At 46.9% G+C, this 21,265-nt stretch overlaps 2 protein-coding genes across 2 annotated transcripts in view; one reads left to right on the top strand and one right to left on the bottom strand.

Annotated features, from left to right (window-relative positions):
- dnajb11 (DnaJ heat shock protein family (Hsp40) member B11) overlaps positions 1 to 21,265 on the bottom strand; it is a 441,748-nt gene that overhangs the window by 95,333 nt on the left and 325,150 nt on the right. The gene's annotated exons all lie outside the window — the stretch shown is intronic.
- plcl1 (phospholipase C like 1) overlaps positions 1 to 21,265 on the top strand; it is a 38,801-nt gene that overhangs the window by 5,501 nt on the left and 12,035 nt on the right. Inside the window, exons 5-7 of the mRNA XM_034186569.1 lie at positions 10,683 to 11,790; positions 11,966 to 12,142; positions 19,832 to 20,194. Coding sequence (XP_034042460.1) covers positions 10,683 to 11,790; positions 11,966 to 12,142; positions 19,832 to 20,194 — 1,648 coding nt within the window. The remainder of the gene's footprint in view (positions 1 to 10,682; positions 11,791 to 11,965; positions 12,143 to 19,831; positions 20,195 to 21,265) is intronic.

The following is a 21,265-nucleotide window of genomic DNA, read 5'->3' as shown; positions in this document are numbered from 1 at the left end:
CATCACGTGGTTTTATGTCTCTGTCCCAATACTACATCAGGTGGGTTTATGCCTCTGTCTCTCCACTACATCAGGTGGGTTTATGCCTCTGTCCCTCCACTACATCAGGTGGGTTTATGTCTCTGTCCCTCCACTACATCAGGTGGTTTATGTCTCTGTCCCTCCACTACATCAGGTGGGTTTATGTCTCTGTCCCTCTACTTCATCACGTGGGTTTATGTCTCTGTCCCAATACTACATTAGGTGGGTTTATGCCTCTGTCCCTCTACTACATCAGGTGGGTTTATGTCTCTGTTACTCTACTACATCAGGTGGGTTTATGCCTCTGTCCCTCTACTACATCAGGTGGGTTTATGCCTCTGTCCTTCCACTACATCAGGTGGGTTTATGCCTCTGTCCCTCTACTACATCAGGTGGGTTTATGTCTCTGTCCCTCCACTACATCAGGTGGGTTTATGCCTCTGTCCCTCTACTACATCAGATGGGTTTATGTCTCTGTCCCAATACTACATCAGGTGGGTTTATGCCTCTGTCCCTCTACTGCATCAGGTGGGTTTATGCCTCTGTCCCTCTACTGCATCAGGTGGGTTTATGCCTCTGTCCCTCTACTACATCAGGTGGGTTTATGCCTCTGTCCCTCTACTACGTCAGGTGGGTTTATGTCTCTGTCCCAATACTACATCAGGTGGGTTTATGCCTCTGTCCCTCTACTGCATCAGGTGGGTTTATGCCTCTGTCCCGCTACTACGTCAGGTGGGTTTATGTCTCTGTCCCAATACTACATCAGGTGGGTTTATGCCTCTGTCCCTCTACTGCATCAGGTGGGTTTATGCCTCTGTCCCTCTACTACGTCAGGTGGGTTTATGCCTCTGTCCCTCTACTACGTCAGGTGGGTTTATGTCTCTGTCCCAATACTACATCAGGTGGGTTTATGCCTCTGTCCCTCTACTTCATTACGTGGGTTTATGTCTCTGTCCCAATACTACATCAGGTGGGTTTATGTCTCTTTCTCAATACTACATCACGTGGGTTTATGCCTCTGTCTCTCTACTACATCAGGTGGGTTTATGTCTCTGTCCCAATACTACATCAGGTGGGTTTATGTCTCTTTCTCAATACTACATCACGTGGGTTTATGCCTCTGTCTCTCTACTACATCACGTGGGTTTATGTCTCTGTCCCAATACTACATTAGGTGGGTTTATGCCTCTATCCCTCTACTACATCAGGTGGGTTTATGTCTCTGTCCCTCCACTACATCAGGTGGGTTTATGCCTCTGTCCCTCTACTACATCAGATGGGTTTATGTCTCTGTCCCAATACTACATCAGGTGGGTTTATGCCTCTGTCCCGCTACTACATCAGGTGGGTTTATGCCTCTGTCCCTCTACTACATCAGTTGGGTTTATGCCTCTGTCCCTCTACTTCATCACGTGGGTTTATGTCTCTGTCCCAATACTACATCAGGTGGGTTTATGTCTCTGTCCCAATACTACATCATGTGGGTTTATGTCTCTGTCCCTCTACTACATCAGGTGGCTTTATGCCTCTGTACCACTACTACATCAAGTGGCTTTATGCCTCTGTCCCATTACTACATCAGGTGGCTTTATGCCTCTGTCCCAATACTACATCAGATGGGTTTATGCCTCTGTCCCAGTACTACATCAGGTGGGTTTATGCCTCTGTCCCTCTACTACATCAGGTGGGTTTATGTCTCTGTCCCTCTACTACATCAGATGGGTTTATGTCTCTGTCCCAATACTACATCAGGTGGGTTTATGCCTCTGTCCCTCTACTGCATCAGGTGGGTTTATGCCTCTGTCCCTCTACTGCATCAGGTGGGTTTATGCCTCTGTCCCTCTACTACATCATGTGGGTTTATGTCTCTGTCCCTCTACTACATCAGGTGGGTTTATGCCTCTGTTCCACTACTACATCAGGTGGCTTTATGCCTCTGTACCACTACTACATCAAGTGGCTTTATGCCTCTGTCCCAATACTACATCAGGTGGCGTTATGCCTCTGTCCCAATACTACATCAGATGGGTTTATGCCTCTGTCCCAATACTACATCAGGTGGGTTTATGCCTCTGTCCCTCTACTACATCAGGTGCCTTTATGCCTCTGTCCCAATACTACATCAGGTGGCTTTATGCCTCTGTCTCACTACTACATCAGGTGGGTTTATGCCTCTGTTCCTCTACGACATCAGGTGGGTTTATGCCTCTGTCTCACTACTACATCAGGTGGGTTTATGCCTGTGTTCCTCTACGACATCAGGTGGCTTTATGCCTCTGTTCCTCTACGACATCAGGTGGGTTTATGCCTCTGTCTCACTACTACATCAGGTGGGTTTATGCCTCTGTTCCTCTACGACATCAGGTGGGTTTATGCCTCTGTTCCTCTACGACATCAGGTGGGTTTATGCCTCTGTTCCTCTACGACATCAGGTTGGTTTATGCCTCTGTCTCACTACTACATCAGGTGGGTTTATGCCTCTGTTCCTCTACGACATCAGGTGAGTTTATGCCTCTGTCCCGCTACTACATCAGGTGCCTTTATGCCTCTGTCCCGCTACGACATCAGGTGGGTTTATGCCTCTGTCCCGCTATGATATCAGGTGGGTTTATGCCTCTGTTCCTCTACGACATCAGGTGGGCTTATGCCTCTGTCTCACTACTACATCAGGTGGGTTTATGCCTCTGTCTCACTACTACATCAGGTGGGTTTGGAACTTTTGAATCTTCTGAGCTTTACCTGATTACATCACAGGTCCCTTTGTTACAGCCAGTGGTGGGCACAGTTCCGCTAATTCCCCAACCACTAATTGGCAAAGCAAAATTTTTTGTTTGCAGATTAGCTTTTCAGCTAATTTTGAAAACCATTAACGGACCACTTAGCTTCCACTAAATTTAGCTCCGCTAACTTTCAGTCCTCTAACTTCTTTTTTTGCTGGCATAGTGAATCAAAATCATACATTTTTGTCCTTACCTGTTGCATGTTTTGCAATAGTCAGATGTTCTGTGAGCTCAGTCATCCATCAGCAGTAGAGAGTGGAGGGAGCCAGCTGCTGTTGCCCCAAAGGATGAAGAAAAAGAAGAAGGAATAAAAGTTATTTACTTTCAACATGCAAAAAGACAGACAGTGTGGGGGAGTCATGAAGTGCAACACACTTTTCACTTCTAGTTTTACTCATAAACAACTAATTCTGGACAGTTTGTCAATATTAACTGTCATTTTTACCTAGAGAAAATATCACACATATGACATATCTTTTAAAGAAATGGACTAAATTCTGAAGGTTTGAGCTTTTTACAGACACAAGTACCAAAAGGCATTTTGGGAAATTCAAATGTCTCTTTCAATCACCCCCACCCCTGTCAAAATGCATCGAACACTGCTATCTACTGGATGGGAGTGTGAATAGTGGCCGATGTTGGTCGTGAATTACACTTCACAATCAAAATTTTCAGTTTTGCAAATGCCTTTTTTGCACAAACTGACATTCGTCAAGCATGTATTTATTTGTAAAAAACCAACACACACGTTACAGTGTAGGAGATTCATTTTTCCCATAATGCCTTTTGGCACATGTCTGTTAAAAGCGCAAACCTTCAGAATTTAGTGGATTCCTTTAAATGATATGTCATATGTGTGACTGTCCGGAATTAGTTGTTTATGAGTAAAACATGAAGTTAAGTGTGTTGCGCTTCATGTCTCCTCCGCACTGTCTGTCTTTTTGCATGTTGAATGTAAATGATTTTTTCTTTCATTCTTCCTTTGAGGCAGCAGCAGTTGGCTCGCTCCGCTCACTCGGACTGAAATCACAGCCGTCTGACTACGTAAGACAGAAGATCCGGCTCATTGTTCGTTTTTGGGTTTGTGGCCGCTTTTGATTTTACTCAGCAGCCTCACCGGTGCTTAAACTTGAGACTGGCTTATCAGTAGCTGACAGTACTACACGTTAGCGGTTAAATGTAACTTACGCTAAAATCTTTTGCAGTTTATTGGTTTAGCGTTATAAAAGTTAGCTTTTCAATTAGCAGATTAGTGGTTATTGAAGCTATTGAAACGTTCTGGTTAGCTGTGCCCACGACTGGTTACAGCCTCCCTCAAGTCTCTTGTCAACATGCCAGATAAGCCTCTTGACCAACAGCGAGTCACATTGAAGGGGTGGTACCAGAGCTGTTGGAGTTGGCAGAGCGTCATTCCTCCTGAATGGTTCCACACTTCTACATGTCACACTTTGAGGTATCAGTGTGGCATGTGCAGAAAGAGTATTTTTCCAAGTGGATCCAGATTTGATCCGGATCATTTCATGCAAGTTTTTAGTTGAAGAAATGTGCCTCTTTGAAAACAACAATTTTAGTGTCTGTAGGATTATTAGAAAACAAATGGAATGATCAACCCTGTTGACCTTCGTAACCCAATACATTAAAAAAATCCAGACACCCCCCCTTACAGTATGGAGATAAAGTACGTTTTATGCCCCTGATCAGTGATGTTGGGGGTCATTGTTTTCACCCCTTCTGTCCATCCATCTGTCCGGATGTTCATCTGTCAACTTTTTGTTTCTCACAATTACCACTGTAACGAACGCCTCTTGCCACTGAAACTGGTTCTTGGTGGTGTTCGGGGCCTGCTGCAGGAAGGTTCCTTTCGACATGGATGTCAGTACATCACATACCAGTTGGAAAATGTCAGTCTTTCTCTGTAGAAATACACACATGCAATCTTTAAAGAATCAGTCTTTGACAGTAGACGTAGAATACGAGGTCTATTAGAAAAGTATCTGACCTTATTATTTTTTTCAAAAACCATATGGATTTGAATCACGTGTGATTACATCAGACATGCTTGAACCCTCGTGGGCATGCGAGAGTTTTTTCACGCCTGTCGGTTGCGTCATTTGCCTGTGAGCAGGCTTTGAGTGAGGAGTGGTCCAGCCCCCTTGGCGGATTTTCATTGTCAGGAAATGGCGGAATGATTTGGGCTTTTTTCCATCAGAATTTTTTCAGAAACTGTTAGAGACTGGCAACTGGAAACCATTCAAAAAATTTATCTGGCTTTCGGTGAAAATTTTACGGGCTTCACAGAGAATAAGGACTGTTACTATCGCTTTAAGGACGGCTTTAATGACGCTCGGCGCGCCGCGCTCCGTGCCGCCATCGAGAGCCACAAACCACCGGATCATTTCTAAACGGATGGCTCTGTGGAGCCGGGACCATCATGTGCACTTTCTCTGGTTATCACAAGAGCTGGACATCAACCATTTTCCGGCAGATTTCACTTTTAACAAGAGATTTTGTCATGGAAAGCTGAGCGAAGGCTTCGCGCGTCACGACCGATTTGCTGATGGAGTGAGACAAAACCACCTCCGTTTTGGTCTCACAGGACAGCTTTGAGATGGCATTCAGACAGCTGTCATGGTTTTTCCATCGAGTGATTATCCGAGAAATTGTGGATGTGCCTGGACATGCCAGAACATGTCCCGTGAGGCTTCATCACGGCATTGCTGTGCGCCATGCGGCACCGCCGCGACGCGCAAAGCCTCCGCTCCTCTTTCCATGACAAAAACTCCTGTAACAGTGGAATGTGCCGTTCATTTCCAAACTCGACGCTGTGTTTTATCCGTGACGTTGTCTGACTAGCACAGGAATTGTGACAAGACATGGACATCAGCACTTTTTCGGCACATTGAGACAGACGTGTGGAGGAACTCCGTGCGTTGTGGCGGTGCCACATGGCGCAAAGCAACGCCGTGATGAAGCCTCACGGGACATGTTCTGGCATGTCCAGGCACATCGACAATTTCTCGGATAATCACTCAATGGAAAAACCACCGACAATTGTCTGAACGCCATCTCAAAGCCATCCTGTGAGACCAAAACGGAGGTGTTCCTTTGTCTTGCTCCATCAGCAAATCGGTCGTGACGCGCGAAGCCTCCGCTCGGCTTTCCATGACAAAATCTCTTGTTAAAAGTGAAATCTGCTGGAAAATGGCTGATGTCCAGCTCTTGTGATAACCAGAGAAAGTGCACACGATGGTCCCGGATCCACAGAGCCAACCGTTTAGAAATGAACCGGTGGTTTGTGGCTCTCGATGGTGGCACGGAGCGTGGCACGCCGAGCGTCCTTAAAGCTGTAGTAACACTCCTTATTCTCTGTGAAGCCCGTAAAATTTTCACCAAAAGCCAGATAAATTTTTCGAATGGTTTCCAGCTGCCAGTCTCTAACAGTCTCTGAAAAAATTCTGATGGAAAAAAAGCCAAAATCATTCCGCCATTTCCTGAGAATGAAAATCCGCCGAGGGGGCTGGACCACTCCTCACTCAAAGCCTGCTCACAGGCGAATGACGCAACCGACAGGCGTGGAAAAACTCACGCATGCGCACGAGGGTTCAAGCTTGTCTGACGCAATCACACGTGATTCAAATCCATATGGTTTTTGAGAAAAGCGGATGGATGCGCTACCGTGCCGCTCATGGCGCGGCACAAAATTACCTCTGTGTTGGTCTCACAGGACGGCTTTTAGATGGATGTCGGTGGATTTTCAGTCTTGTGACTAACCCGAGAATTTGTGGATGAGCCTGGACATGCCCCAACATGTCCTGTGAGGCTTCATCATGGCGTTGCTTTGTGCCATGCGGCTCCACTGCGACGCGCGGAATTCCTCCGCATGTCTTTCTCAGTGTGCCGAAAGTGCTAATGTCCATGTCTTCCGCAATTACTGTGCTAGTCAGAGGACATCCCGGATAAAACACAGCGTCCAGTTTGGAAATGAATGGCACATTCCACTGTTACAGGAGTTTTTGTCATGGAAAGAGGAGCGGAGGAATTCCGCGCGTCGCGGTGGAGCCGCATGGCGCAAAGCAACGCCGTGATGAAGCCTCACAGGACATGTTCTGGCATGTCCAGGCTCATCCACAATTTCTTGGTTAGTCACACAACTGAAAACACACCGACAGCCGTCTGAAAGCCATCTCAAAGCCATCCTGTGAGACCAACACGGAGGTGGTTTTGTGCCACGCCATGAACGGCTCCGTTGCGCATCCGTCTGCTTTTCTTTCCATGAAAAAACTCCTGTAACAGTGGAATGTGCCGAAAAAGTACTGATGTCCACGTCTCCTGCCATTTTTATGTAAGTCAGACGACGTCCCGGATCAACAAAGCCTTCATGTTGGAAATAAAGACGACGAAGAAGAGGAGGAAAACGTTGCCACGAACAGCGGGAGAAGACGAAAACTAGAAGGGTGGAAATGAGAGTGGAGACTTTGAATGTTGGTAGTATGACTGGTAAAGGGAGAGAGCTGGCTGATATGATGGAGAGGAGAAAGGTAGACATATTGTGTGTGCAAGAGACCAAGTGGAAGGGAAGTAAGAGCAGGAGCATCGGCGGTCGGTACAAGTTGTTGTACCATGGTGAGGACAGGAAGAGAAATGGTGTTGGGGTCAATTTAAAGGAAGAGTATGTTAAAAGTGTGTTGGAGGTTAAGCGAGTGTCTGACAGGGTGATGAGTGTGAAGTTGGAAATTGAAGGGGTGATAATGAATATCATCAGTGCATATGCCCCACAGGTAGGTTGTGAGATGAAGGAGAAAGAAGATTTCTGGAGTGTGTTAGATGAGGTGGTGGAGAGTGTGCCCAAGCATGAAAGAGTGGTGATAGGAGCAGACTTCAATGGGCATGTTGGTGAAGGGAACAGAGGTGATGAGGAAGTAATGGGTAGATATGGTATCAAGGATAGGAATGGGGAAGGACAGATGGTAGTTGATTTTGCAAAAAGGATGGAAATGGCTGTGGTGAATACCTACTTTAAGAAAAGGGAGGAGCACAGGGTAACATATAAGAGTGGAGGAAGGTGCACACAGGTGGACTACATTCTTTATAGGAGATGCAAGCTAAAATAAATCACAGACTGTAAGGTGGTAGCAGGAGAGAGTGTCACTAGACAGCATAGGATGGTTGTTTGTAGGATGACTTTAGAGGTAAAGAAGAAGAAGAGAGTGAGAGCTCAACAAAGGATCAGATGGTGGAAGCTGAAGGAGGAAGACTGTTGTGTGAAATTTAGCGAGCAGGTGAGAGAAGCACTAGTTGGAGGAGAAGCAATTTTGGACAACTGGAAAAGTACTGCAGATGTGGTGAGAGAGACAGCTAGGGCAGTACTGAGTATGACATCTGGACAGTGGAAGGAAGACAAGGAGACTTGGTGGTGGAATGAAGAGGTCCAGGAAAGCATAAGGAGAAAGAGGTTGGCGAAAAAGTTTTGGGATAGTCGGAGAGATGAAAAACGTAGACAGGAGTACAAGGAGATGCGGCGTAAGGCGAGAAGAGAAGTGGCAAAAGCAAAGGAAAAGGCATATTGCGAGCTGTACAAGAAGTTGAATAGTAAGGAAGGAGAAAAGGACTTGTACCGATTGGCCAGACAAAGGGACAGAGCTGGAAAGGATGTGCAGCAGGTTAGGGTGGTAAGTGTTGACAAGTGAAGAGTGTGTGCTGAGAAGGTGGAGGGAATATTTCGAAGAGTTGATGAATAAAGAAAATGAGCGAGAGAAAAGGCTGGATGATGTGGTGAGAGTAAATCAGGAAGTAAAAGAGATTAGCAAGGAAGAAGTGAGGGCTGCTATGAAGAGGATGAAGAGTGGAAAGGCAGTTGGTCCAGATGACATTCCAATGGAGGCATGGAAATGTCTAGGAGAGATGGCAGTAGAGTTTCTAACCAGATTGTTTAATAAAATCTTGGAAAGTGAGAGGATGCCTGAGGAGTGGAGACGAAGTGTGCTTGTTCCTATTTTCAAGAACAAGGGTGATGTGCAGAGCTGCAGTAACTACAGAGGCATAAAGCTGATCAGCCACAGCATGAAGTTATGGGAAAGAGTAGTAGAAGCTAGGCTTAGAAAACAGGTGAAGATCTGTGAGCAGCAATATGGTTTCATGCCAAGAAAGAGCACTACAGATGCAATGTTTGCTCTGAGAATACTGTTGGAAAAGTACAGAGAAGGACAGAAAGAGTTACATTGTGTGTTTGTGGAAAAAGCTTATGATAGGGTGCCAAGAGAAGAGTTGTGGCATTGTATGAGGAAGTCTGGAGTGGCAGAGAAGTATGTTAGGGTAGTGCAGGACATGTACAAGAATAGTGTGACAGCGGTGAGATGCGCAGTCGGAATGACAGACTCATTCAAGGTGGAGGTGGGATTACACCAAGGATCAGCTCTGAGTCCTTTCTTGTTTGCAGTGGTGATGGACAGGTTGACAGATGAGATCAGACAGGAGTCCCCATGGACTATGATGTTTGCAGATGACATTGTAATCTGTAGTGAGAGTAGAGAGCAAGTTGAGTCTAGCCTGGAGAGGTGGAGATATGCTTTGGAGAGAAGGGGAATGAAAGTCAGTAGAAGCAAGACTGAGTACATGTGTGTGAATGAGAGGGAGCCCAGTGGAATAGTGCAGTTACAAGGAGTAGAAGTGGTGAAAGTAGATGAGTTTAAATATTTGGGGTCAACTGTTCAAAGTAATGGAGAGTGTGGTAGAGAGGTGAAGAAGAGAGTGCAGGCAGGGTGGAGTGGGTGGAGAAAGGTGGCAGGAGTGATTTGTAACCGAAGAATATCAGCAAGAGTGAAGGGGAAAGTTTACAAGACAGTAGTGAGACCAGCTATGTTGGACAGCTTAGAGACGGTGGCACTAACAAAAAGACAGGAGGCAGAGCTGGAGGTGGCAAAGCTGAAGATGTTGAGATTCTCTTTGGGAGTGACAAGAATGGACAAGATTAGGAATGAACATATCAGAGGGACAGCTCAGGTGGGACGGTTTGGAGACAAAGTCAGAGAGGCGAGATTGAGATGGTTTGGACATGTGCAGAGGAGGGACCCAGGGTATATAGGGAGAAGGATGCTGAGGATGGAGCCACCAGGCAGGAGGAGAAGAGGGAGACCAAAGAGGAGGTTCATGGATGTGCTGAGAGAGGACATGCAGGTGGTTGGTGTGACAGAGGAAGCTACAGAGGACAGGGTGAGATGGAAACAATTGATCTGCTGTGGCGACCCCTAACGGGAACAGCCGAAAGACAAAGAAGAAGAAGAAGAAGTTGGAAATGATCTGGTTGATTCAGCCTGTCGATCGGCACTCGGAGCGCGGTGTGCTCTCAGCAGCTGTGGGCGGTCTTTAAACCGGCTGGAGCACTCCTTAATCTGTGTAATCCCCATAAAATCGTCCCTGAAAGCCATTTGAATTTTCCGAATGGTGTCCACCTGGAGGTCTCTCACAGTTCCTGGAAAAAATTGATGCAGCAAAGCTTCAAATCGTTCAGACATTTTATTCGCAATAAAAATCCGACGAGAGGGGTGGACCACTGCTCACACAAAGCCTGCTCACAGGCGAATGACGCAACCGACAGGCGTGAAAAAACTCACGCATGCGCACCAAGGTTCAAGCTTGGCTGATGCAATCACACGTGATTCAAATCCATATGGTTTTTGAAAAAATAAAAAGGTCGGATACTTTTCTAACAGACCTTGTATTTATCTGTTTCTCAGAAAATATTTTCTTACAAATTGGACAGTGTCATCCTTCGTTCACTCTGTGCTGTTATTCGCTGAGATTAAGTGCTTTTTTTTAACTCTTTACCACTAGACATCTTTAAATCAAGATTTGTGATTTAATGTCAATGAATTGTCTCCTCAGCACCTCGTATCGCTCCTACCTGCTGGATGATCAGGTCCATGGCAAAGCTGATCTTGGGGGCCTGATCAAGGCTCTGCAGGCAGGCTGCCGATGCCTGGAACTGGGAGTTACTGATGGACCGGACGGGGAGCCTGTACTTGGGGTTGACTCTGACCCAAATGCTCCACTCAACCTCCATCACCACCATCATCATCACCACAGTCCTGTCCCTATTCGCTCTGCCCTGGAGGTGGTCAACAAATATGCTTTCCTAACCTCTCAATACCCCCTCTTGGTGTATTTGTGCCAGTCTTGCTCACCTGGCCAGCAGCAAACACTGGCAGAGCACCTAAAGAAGGTTTTTGGTTCCCGTCTTTACATTCCAGAGGCCTCAGCTGTTAGCCTGGGAGGGCGAGCCACAACCTTACCATCTCCCAAGCAGCTGAAGGGTCGCATTCTAATAGTGGGAAAGAAGCTCCCTCTAGAGCATGATGGCTGCGATGGGGAGGTGTCAGAGGAGGATGAGGAGATAGGAGGAGGTGGGCCACTTGCTGGAAGGCGAATGACCATCCCTGGTGAAGAGGAACTTGGTGTGGTCTTGGTGGTACCACCACCTTCCCAACCCAGGAGGCTCCCTCTCCATAAAGAGCTGTCCAACCTTGTGGCCGTTGCTCGCATGGGCAGCCACAGCTTCTATACCCAAAGATCCATTCAGAAGCAGTCACCACCCAGCAGTCCGTCCTCTCCGAGCACGCTGCCGCCCCCAGAACCGCCTTATTGGACACTGTGTTCATTGGGAGAAGGAGAGGCTGGGAGGCTAACCAGTGAGAGCCCAGAGGAGCTTGTGATGTTCACCAAGCACACCCTAACCAGGGTGCGACCCAGTACAGTGCGACTAGACTCCAGCAACCCCAACCCACAAGGATACTGGAAAGTAGGGATCCAACTTGTGGCCTTGAACCAACAGACTTCTGGTGCCATGTTGGACCTACACAGGGGTCGTTTCTCACAGAACGGTGGTTGTGGTTATGTTCTCCGACCTGCTGTGATGAGGGATGAAGTGTCATATTTCAGTGCCCATACACAGGGCTGCGTCCCAGGAGTTCCACCTCAAACCCTACGTGTTAAGGTTTATATCCTTTTTTTTAAATGGTGACCTTACTGGAACATCTCATCCAATCTAGATGACTATGTTTGATTTACAGTAAATTTCCATGCAAATTATTTTAGCACATGAATATACACTAAATGAATGTTTACATGTACCCAGATCAGTTTTGTGGGTTTTGTGTCCTCCCATGCAGATTATTAGTGCCCATAACTTACCGAAGCCTCAGGGATCAGGAGCTAAGGGAGAGTTCATTGACCCCTATGTGGTTCTGGAGCTGCACGGCGTTCCAGCTGACTGTGCCGAACAGCGCACACGTACCGCTGCACAGAACCAGGACGACCCACTGTTTGATGAGACCTTTGAGTTTCAAGTAAGGCATCGTGCTGATATGTCATCACAGTATTTTCTGTTCACTAGAGAAGATTCTGATCTGTCCTCCTTCCACTCCCATTAAGCTTCCATCAAATTCTCTTACTATTTTGGTAAATTGTCTGCAGGAAGTGAAAAATGGTTGGCTCAAAACTTTCTAATTCTCAATGAGAATAAAACTGAAATAGTTAGTTTTGGCCCTGCATGGTCATCTGGTTCATATGATGTCCTTGGTCCTTTGTCTTCCTGTGTACATGATTCTGTCCCGGATTTTTTGTTGTCATTTTTGACAGCTCCTTCAAAATGGACAAGCAAATTAATTCTGTGGTAAAGGCCAGTTTCTTCCAACTCAGAATCTTGAGAAACGTGAAGGCTTACCTCCCAGTGTGTGATTTTGAGCGAGTTATTCATTTGTTTATAACATCCCGTCTAGATTATTGTAACTCACTCTACTGTGGACTGGACCAGTCGTCTCTAAAGCGTCTGCAGCAGATCCAGAACGCTGCTGCACAACTGCTCACAGGGACGAGGAAGCGAGAGCACATCACCCCTGTGTTAGCCTCGCTCCATTGGCTCCCAGTCACATTTAGGATTGATTTTAAGATCCTGCTGCTTGTGTTCAAGTGTTTAAACGGTTTGGCTCCCGATTCCCTCTCTGAGCTTTTGACTCCTTATGTTCCGGTCAGATCAGTGAGGTCAGAAAGCCAGCTTTTACTAAATGTGCCCAGATCTCGATTAAAAACTCGAGGTGATCGGGCTTTTTCGGTGGCTGCGCCTAAACTTTGGAACAGTTTGCCTTTGCACATTAGAGCTGCTCCAACTCTAGAGTCTTTTAAATCTGTTCTTAAGACTCATTTTTATGCTTTGGCTTTTAATACAATTTAAGCTGTGTGTGTCTGGTCTTATGTGTTTTTGTATATTTTGGAATTTTAATGCTCTGTTTTTTGTGGTATGGTTTTTGATATTGTTTTTACTGTGAAGCACTTCGGGCAAATGTGCTATATAAATAAAATTGACACTGACATTGACACTCTGTTCATTTGTGAGTTACTTAGTTTGACAGCACATCAGTGCCCATATCACCGACTGCTGATATGTCTTTGAGTCCAACTAACGTATATGTGCAGTTTCAGTAACCAGCCCATTTGGACCATCATCATTTTTTCTGACTGAGAGATTGTGAACATGTGAAAACTGCTCCTTAGAGGAATACGAGCAGAACCTGGGTGTGAGATCCCTCTGACAGTATTGTTGGTGGTATGTGTGTTCCTCAAGCTCGGGTCCGCTACCTGAGGCCTGGGTGTTTGAGGGTTCAGCTCAGTATCTTAGCTGTTCCTGGGTCTGCACTCTTCTGGACAGAGACCTCTGATGTTCTTGGAATCTGCTGGAGGCACTCTTCCAGTTTGGGGCTTACAGCTCCTCGTACTCTGATTTCCACTCAGACCACTTTGGACTTTACCTTCCACATCTGCTCCAGTTGCCCCTTCAGCCCTTGGCACTTCTCGGTTTTCTCTTGCGCCTTCTTTCTGATGTTACTGTCAGCTGGGATTGTCACATTGATCACATTGATCACATTGATCACCACCACTAAGTCTGTTTTTATTCATTATTATTTTGTATATATATATATATATATATATATATATATATATATATTCATTCATTCATTTTCTACCACTAATGTGAGTCCAGGTCACAGCAACAGACCAGGCAGCTCATCCTACACTTCCCTATCCTCAGCCAAGTCCTGTAAATCTTCCCAGGGAATCCCGAGGCATTCTCAAGCCATCTGGGAAATATAATCCCTCCAGTGTGTCCTGGGTCTTCTCCAGGTCCTCCTTCCAGTTACCTGCTCTTGGAGCCAGTCCTGTTGGCCTTGCTTTTAGTTTGTGTGTGTGTGTGTGTGTGTATATGCACACACGTGCAGTCTCCAGCTCCCTGTTTGCAATGAGGCCTGTCGATTCCAGTCCAGTGCAGGTCTTGTAATGGTGTTGAGAGGCTTCCTCGTTGTGTTACCTATCCACTGCTATCCATTCATTCATTTTCTGTACCCATTTCTTCCAATTCAGGGTGTTTGCTGCTTAGCCCTGAAGGACGCCAGGGCTGAGCAGCAAGGTGACAGGTGGGAATGAGTGTCCTGCAGGCAGAGGTCAGACGGACAGTCCTGAAGTTATTTGTGTCTGGAGAATACTGCAGGAGAAATGGTGTCCTCTGTTGACCTGTGAGTTCATGGCACAGTAAATCTTAAGAGACACGTTGTTAAAAAACAAACACTAGTTTCTAACCTGAGGAAGGTAGACAACAAGCTAACACATTATTTGTATCCATATGAGCCGTCCTCTGAGCCGGAGAATAACAACTGATCTGAACGAGCAGACATCTGAGAAACGGAAGCTTAGGGACCGTCTACAAAGTGCTAAAACATTTGTTACCCTGCAAAGATCTTGTGATCCCCACACACCTCTCTCCAGTGATTTCATGACTTCATAAGTTCTTTTTAGACATCCTTCAACTTTGTACACTCAGCTCCAAGAGGCATCTATGCCACTACAGGGAGAAGTCATATAGGAAACCTGGATCTTTGTGTTGATCCAGGATATTTGGAAACCAAGACAATTCGACTCTTCACTTGACTTCCTCTGTGCTACAACCAGATCATTCATTGATTCCACAAAGATCACAGCATTGTTTGCAAAGTTGAGGTCATTGAATCTTTCTTCACCAACAAAGGCACCCAGATTCCACGACCTAATCCGGCGCCCCCTCCATGCAGGCTCTGGGTGCTGCACAGCAAGCAGTTGGTGCTGCATCCAATTGATTACGACCCCTGAAGATACAGATACAGATTCTTTATTGTCAGTGTAACAAAGTACAACGAAAGGTCAAGTGCAGCCTTTCAGTGCAAATAGAAACCTAAATAAACCACACGCAGACTTGAAAGGTCTGGAAAATAAAAGAAAATAATCATAAAATTTAACAGAAAGAAAGAGGTGTGTCCAGAGTGCAAATTAAAAAGAAGAAAAAAATTACAAGAACGTAGAAACAAAAGAGAGAAAAGTATGTACAAACTGGATATTGCACATAAATACTGCACTCATTCCTAGTGTGTCATGTGACCTGGCTGTTTGGTTCCATTCAAAGTTCTGACAGCAGTCAGAGGGTAGAAACTGTTTTTCAGTCTGTTTGTTCTTGCTTTAATGGTCCTGTACCATCTGTCTGATGACAGCAGCTCAAACAGAGTGTCCAGGGTGGGTCGAGTCCCCCAGTGTGGGTAGAGGGCACCCAGTGATCTTCTCTGGAGCTCTTTCCTGTTTGCCCCGTGCAGTTGGTAAACCACGTACAGAGGCTGTATGTGAGGATGCTCTCCGTGGTAGAGCGGTAAAAGACAAACCACGTACAGAGGCTGTATGTGAGGATGCTCTCTGTGGTAGAGCAGTAAAAGACAAACCACGTAGAGAGGCCGTATGTGAGGATGCTCTCTGTGTTAGAGCAGTAAAAGACAAACCACGTACAGAGGCCGTATGTGAGGATGCTCTCTGTGGTAGAGCGGTAAAAGACAAACCACGTACAGAGGCCGTATGTGAGGATGCTCTCTGTGGTAGAGCGGTAAAAGACAAACCACGTACAGAGGCCGTATGTGAGGATGCGCTCTGTGGTAGAGCGGTAAAAGACAAACCACGTACAGAGGCTGTATGTGAGGATGCTCTCTGTGGTAGAGCGGTAAAAGACAAACCACGTAGAGAGGCTGTATGTGAGGATGCTCTCTGTGTTAGAATGGTAAAAGACAAACCACGTACAGAGGCCGTATGTAAGGATGCTCTCTGTAGTAGAGCGGTAAATGACAAACCACGTAGAGAGGCCGTATGTGAGGATGCTGTCTGTGGTAGAGCGGTAAAAGACAAACCACGTACAGAGGCCGTATGTGAGGATGCTCTCTCCGTGGTAGAGCGGTAAAAAGACAAACCACGTAGAAAGGCCGTATGTGAGGATGCTCTCTCCGTGGTAGAGCGGTAAAAGACAAACCACGTACAGAGGCCGTATGTGAGGATGCTCTCTGTGGTAGAGCGGTAAAAGACAAACCACGTACAGAGGCCGTATGTGAGGATGCTGTCTGTGGTAGAGCGGTAAAAGACAAACCACGTACAGAGGCCGTATGTGAGGATGCTCTCTGTGGTAGAGCGGTAAGAAGACAAACCACGTACAGAGGCCGTATGTGAGGATGCTCTCTCCGTGGTAGAGCGGTAAAAAGAGAAACCACGTAGAGAGGCCGTATGTGAGGATGCTCTCTCCGTGGTAGAGCGGTAAAAAGACAAACCACGTAGAGAGGCCGTATGTGAGGATGCTCTCTCCGTGGTAGAGCGGTAAAAGACAAACCACGTACAGAGGCCGTATGTGAGGATGCTCTCTCTGTGGTAGAGCGGTAAAAGACAAACCACGTACAGAGGCCGTATGTGAGGATGTTCTCTCCGTGGTAGAGCGGTAAAAAGACAAACCACGTAGAGAGGCCGTATGTGAGGATGCTCTCTCCGTGGTAGAGCGGTAAAAAGACAAACCACGTAGAGAGGCCGTATGTGAGGATGCTCTCTCCGTGGTAGAGCGGTAAAAGACAAACCACGTACAGAGGCCGTATGTGAGGATGCTCTCTCCGTGGTAGAGCGGTAAAAGACAAACCACGTACAGAGGCCGTATGTGAGGATGCTCTCTCCGTGGTAGAGCGGTAAAAGACAAACCACGTACAGAGGCTGTATGTGAGGATGCTCTCTCCGTGGTAGAGCGGTAAAAAGACAAACCACGTACAGAGGCCGTATGTGAGGATGCTCTCTCCGTGGTAGAGCGGTAAAAGACAAACCACGTACAGAGGCCGTATGTGAGGATGCTCTCCGTGGTAGAGCGGTAAAAGACAAACCACGTACAGAGGCCGTATGTGAGGATGCTCTCTCCGTGGTAGAGCGGTAAAAGACAAACCACGTACAGAGGCCGTATGTGAGGATGCTGTCTGTGGTAGAGCGGTAAAAGACAAACCACGTACAGAGGCCGTATGTGAGGATGCTCTCTGTGGTAGAGCGGTAAAAAGACAAACCACGTACAGAGGCCGTATGTGAGGATGCTCTCTCCGTGGTAGAGCGGTAAAAAGAGAAACCACGTAGAGAGGCCGTATGTGAGGATGCTCTCTCCGTGGTAGAGCGGTAAAAAGACAAACCACGTAGAGAGGCCGTATGTGAGGATGCTCTCTCCGTGGTAGAGCGGTAAAAGACAAACCACGTACAGAGGCCGTATGTGAGGATGCTCTCTCCGTGGTAGAGCGGTAAAAGACAAACCACGTACAGAGGCCGTATGTGAGGATGTTCTCTCCGTGGTAGAGCGGTAAAAAGACAAACCACGTAGAGAGGCCGTATGTGAGGATGCTCTCTCCGTGGTAGAGCGGTAAAAGACAAACCACGTACAGAGGCCGTATGTGAGGATGCTCTCTCCGTGGTAGAGCGGTAAAAAGACAAACCACGTACAGAGGCCGTATGTGAGGATGCTCTCTCCGTGGTAGAGCGGTAAAAAGACAAACCACGTACAGAGGCCGTATGTGAGGATGCTCTCTCCGTGGTAGAGCGGTAAAAAGACAAACCACGTACAGAGGCCGTATGTGAGGATGCTCTCTCCGTGGTAGAGCGGTAAAAGACAAACCACGTACAGAGGCCGTATGTGAGGATGCTCTCCGTGGTAGAGCGGTAAAAGACAAACCACGTACAGAGGCCGTATGTGAGGATGCTCTCTCCGTGGTAGAGCGGTAAAAGACAAACCACGTACATAGGCTGTATGTGAGGATGTTCTCTCCGTGGTAGAGCGGTAAAAAGACAAACCACGTACAGAGGCCGTATGTGAGGATGCTCTCCGTGGTAGAGTGGTAAAAGACAAACCACGTACAGAGGCCGTATGTGAGGATGCTCTCCGTGGTAGAGTGGTAAAAAGACACCAGACATCTCTGGTTTACTTCCAGGTAACTGCACAACAACTCTGAGGTACCTCTTCCAAAAGCTCCAATATTTCTCCTCTTGTGGCACATGTTGATGAAGTCTGAGTTTAATTCCACATCATTAAAATCGGCTGTGATAATGTGCACCGCGTCCGGGTGTCGGTTCAGCTGGAGGCTGATGTTGCTGTGTTAGAGTCTGAGGGCCGAGCTAGCATTAGCATCTGGTGAAATGTAAACAGTAGTTAGCAAGACACCAGTAAACGCCCGAGGAAAGTAAAACAACAAAGTCGGCATTTAATAGTCAAATATTGCAGGTCTGGGAACAGCAGCTGGCTGCCGTCGCTGTGTTCTTACTCCAGTACTTGTGGATGTACAGACAGAACCCTCCTCCTCTCTTCTTACCAGAGTCACTGGTCCTGTCAAGGTGCCGCGTTGAACAGCATGCTGACTCGATAGCCGAGTCCGGGATGGATGAGCGTAGCCAAGTTTCCATCAAGACTAGGACACAGCGGTCTGTGGTGAAGTTTTCTGAAGCCGCCTGCTGCCTCAGTTCCTCTGTTTTATTAGGGAGGATCTTACGTTGACGAGGGAGAGGCTGGGAGGTGGTGGTTTGTGTGGTGGGGTACGTAGTCTGGCTCACCTGACAGCCCTGCATCCCCGCTTCTGTTTGCACTCCCTGCGCCGCCTCTGCTTCCTTCCCATTGGGATGGTGATCCACAGAGAGCCAAGGTCTCTTGCTCTGTGTACCGGGATGAAGACTCCCTGGACAGATTCATTACAGCCTGCAGATGTACTTATCTGCTTATGTTTGTAATGCCTCTTGGATTGCAAATCTGTAGGAGTGTCTGGTCTGGTCAGAGCTGGGAATGTGTGCTTGTGCACACCTTGCAACCTTCACCACACTACAGAACTGTCTTGGGTCCTGGATGGCAACCACCCAGGCAGATATCCAGTACATCCCAACCCCTCATCAGTCCGCTGCAGGAGCTTTGGCTGGCTGCAGTGGAAAAGTGGACGTTTTCTCAGTTTCAAAGTGAGATGAGAGAGACAGGAGTGTGACAAGATGATCCTTAGGGCCCTTGGACAAGGTGCTTAGTCCCATAGTTGTTCCTGCGGTTGAGCATCTTGCATTGCAGCATGATGGTACCGGTGCATGTGAGGTGTCATTGTGAAGTGTGTTGGTGTGATTCTTACTTGCACATTGTCTTTTGACCTGTGTGTCACAGAGGTCTCTGTATGATGCTGAAATGCTTGAGGTTTATCTGGTGTCACATCTCGACTGGCTTCCTGTAACTGTGGAAGCAGATTTTAAGGTTTAATTGTTGACTTTTGGATCCTCTTATGCTCCTGAATTGTAAAGCTTGAGGTACCGTCCTGTGTCCTCTGGTCTCAGGATGCAGGTTTAAGTCCTCATAGGTGGCACATAACTGTGTACAAATTATTTCTGGGCTTGGAAATGTCCTAAAAGCTCCACTGAAACAGGAAGCAGGTGATTGAACGGTTCGGCACTGCAATCAGAAAATCTTCATGGAAATCTTCAAATGCTTTGTTGCCATAGCAGCAGAGATGTGCTGAAAGTCCAGATGAATTCCACTTTTAGCATTTTGTGGCTTCTCACAATCAAATAACACAATAAGAATGAAGCCACGATAAGCAGCCATGAAATCCAAAATCTGGATGAACACAGCAGCACGATGATGTTTTTGTCCTTTCTCGTGTCTCCAGGTCAACATGCCGGAGCTGGCCCTGCTGCGCTTCGTGGTGTTGGATGATGACTACATCGGAGATGATTTCATTGGACAGTACAGTGTCGCCTTCGAGTGCCTTCAGTCCGGCTATAGAAACGTGCCCCTGCTGGACCTGGCAGGAGACCCCTTACCCCACACCAGCCTGTTTGTCCATGTGGCAGTCACTAACCGGCCAGGCGGCGGAAAGAACCAGCGCCGCGGTCTGTCGGTGAGAAGGGTCGGGAAACGCGGTCGGGACCACGTCACACTGAGGCATACTGGCATCAAGGCCATGGATGAGACTTTCAAACCTGCCGGCGCCGCCCTCAGAGAGGCAGCAGACCTGAGGGAGGAGGCTCAGGTGAGAAATAACAAGTGTGATGGTGCTTAAAATTAAATCCAAGTCCATCAATATATAAAGTCTGTATGGAACAGGTGCACAGAGGGCTGAACAGGAGAGCAACCAAGGCCTCGCTGAGCAACGGGCCAGGAGGAAGGAGCCATCACAGTGCACGTGCAGCAAATACAGCAGAGCTAGTCACTGACACAGCTGCAGACAGAAAAGATGAAAAGTGGAAAAAAAAATGAAAATGATAAAAAAAAAAAAAAAAAACTGTACGCTACACCATCATCTCCCACACAAGGACAGATGCCAGGAGGACTTACAGTGGGGTAAAAAAGTATTTAGTCAGTCCTTGATTGTGCAAGTTCTCCTACTTAGAAAGATTAGAGAGGTCTGTCATTTTCATCATAGGTACACTTCAACTATGAGAGACAGAATGAGAAAAAAAAAATCCAGGAAATCACATTGTGGGATTTTTAAATAATTTATTTGTAAATTATTGTGAAAAATAAGTATTTGATCACCCACAAACAAGCAAGATTTCTGGCTCTCACAGACCTGTAACTACTTCTTTAAGAAGCTCTTCTGTCCTCCACCTGTTACCTGTATTAATGGCACCTGTTGGAACTCATTATCTGTATAAAAGACACCTGTCCACAGCCTCAAACAGTCAGACTCCAAACTCAACCATGGCCAAGACCAAAGAGCTGTCGAAGGACACAAGGAAGAACATCATAGATGTGCACCAGGCTGGGAAGAGTGAATCTACAATAGTCAAGCAGGTTGGTGTGAATAAATCAACTGTGGGAGCAATTGTAAGAAAATAGAAGACATACAAGACCATTGATAATCTCCCTCCATCTGGGACTCCACGCAAGATGTCATCCTGTGGGGTCAAAATGATCATGAGAACAGTGAACAAAAATCCCAGAACTACACGGAGGGACCTGATGAATGACCTGCAGAGAGCTGGGACCAAAGTAACAAAGGCTACACACTACGCAGAGAGGGACTCAAATCCTGCAGTGCCAGGCGTGTCCCCCTGCTTAAGACAGTATGTGTCCAGGCCCGTCTGAAGTTTGCCAGAGA

This window comes from Thalassophryne amazonica, chromosome 14 (assembly GCF_902500255.1).
Source record: "Thalassophryne amazonica chromosome 14, fThaAma1.1, whole genome shotgun sequence".
In the NCBI taxonomy this organism is placed as follows: domain Eukaryota; kingdom Metazoa; phylum Chordata; class Actinopteri; order Batrachoidiformes; family Batrachoididae; genus Thalassophryne; species Thalassophryne amazonica.
This window is presented reverse-complemented; position numbering and strand designations above follow the sequence as displayed.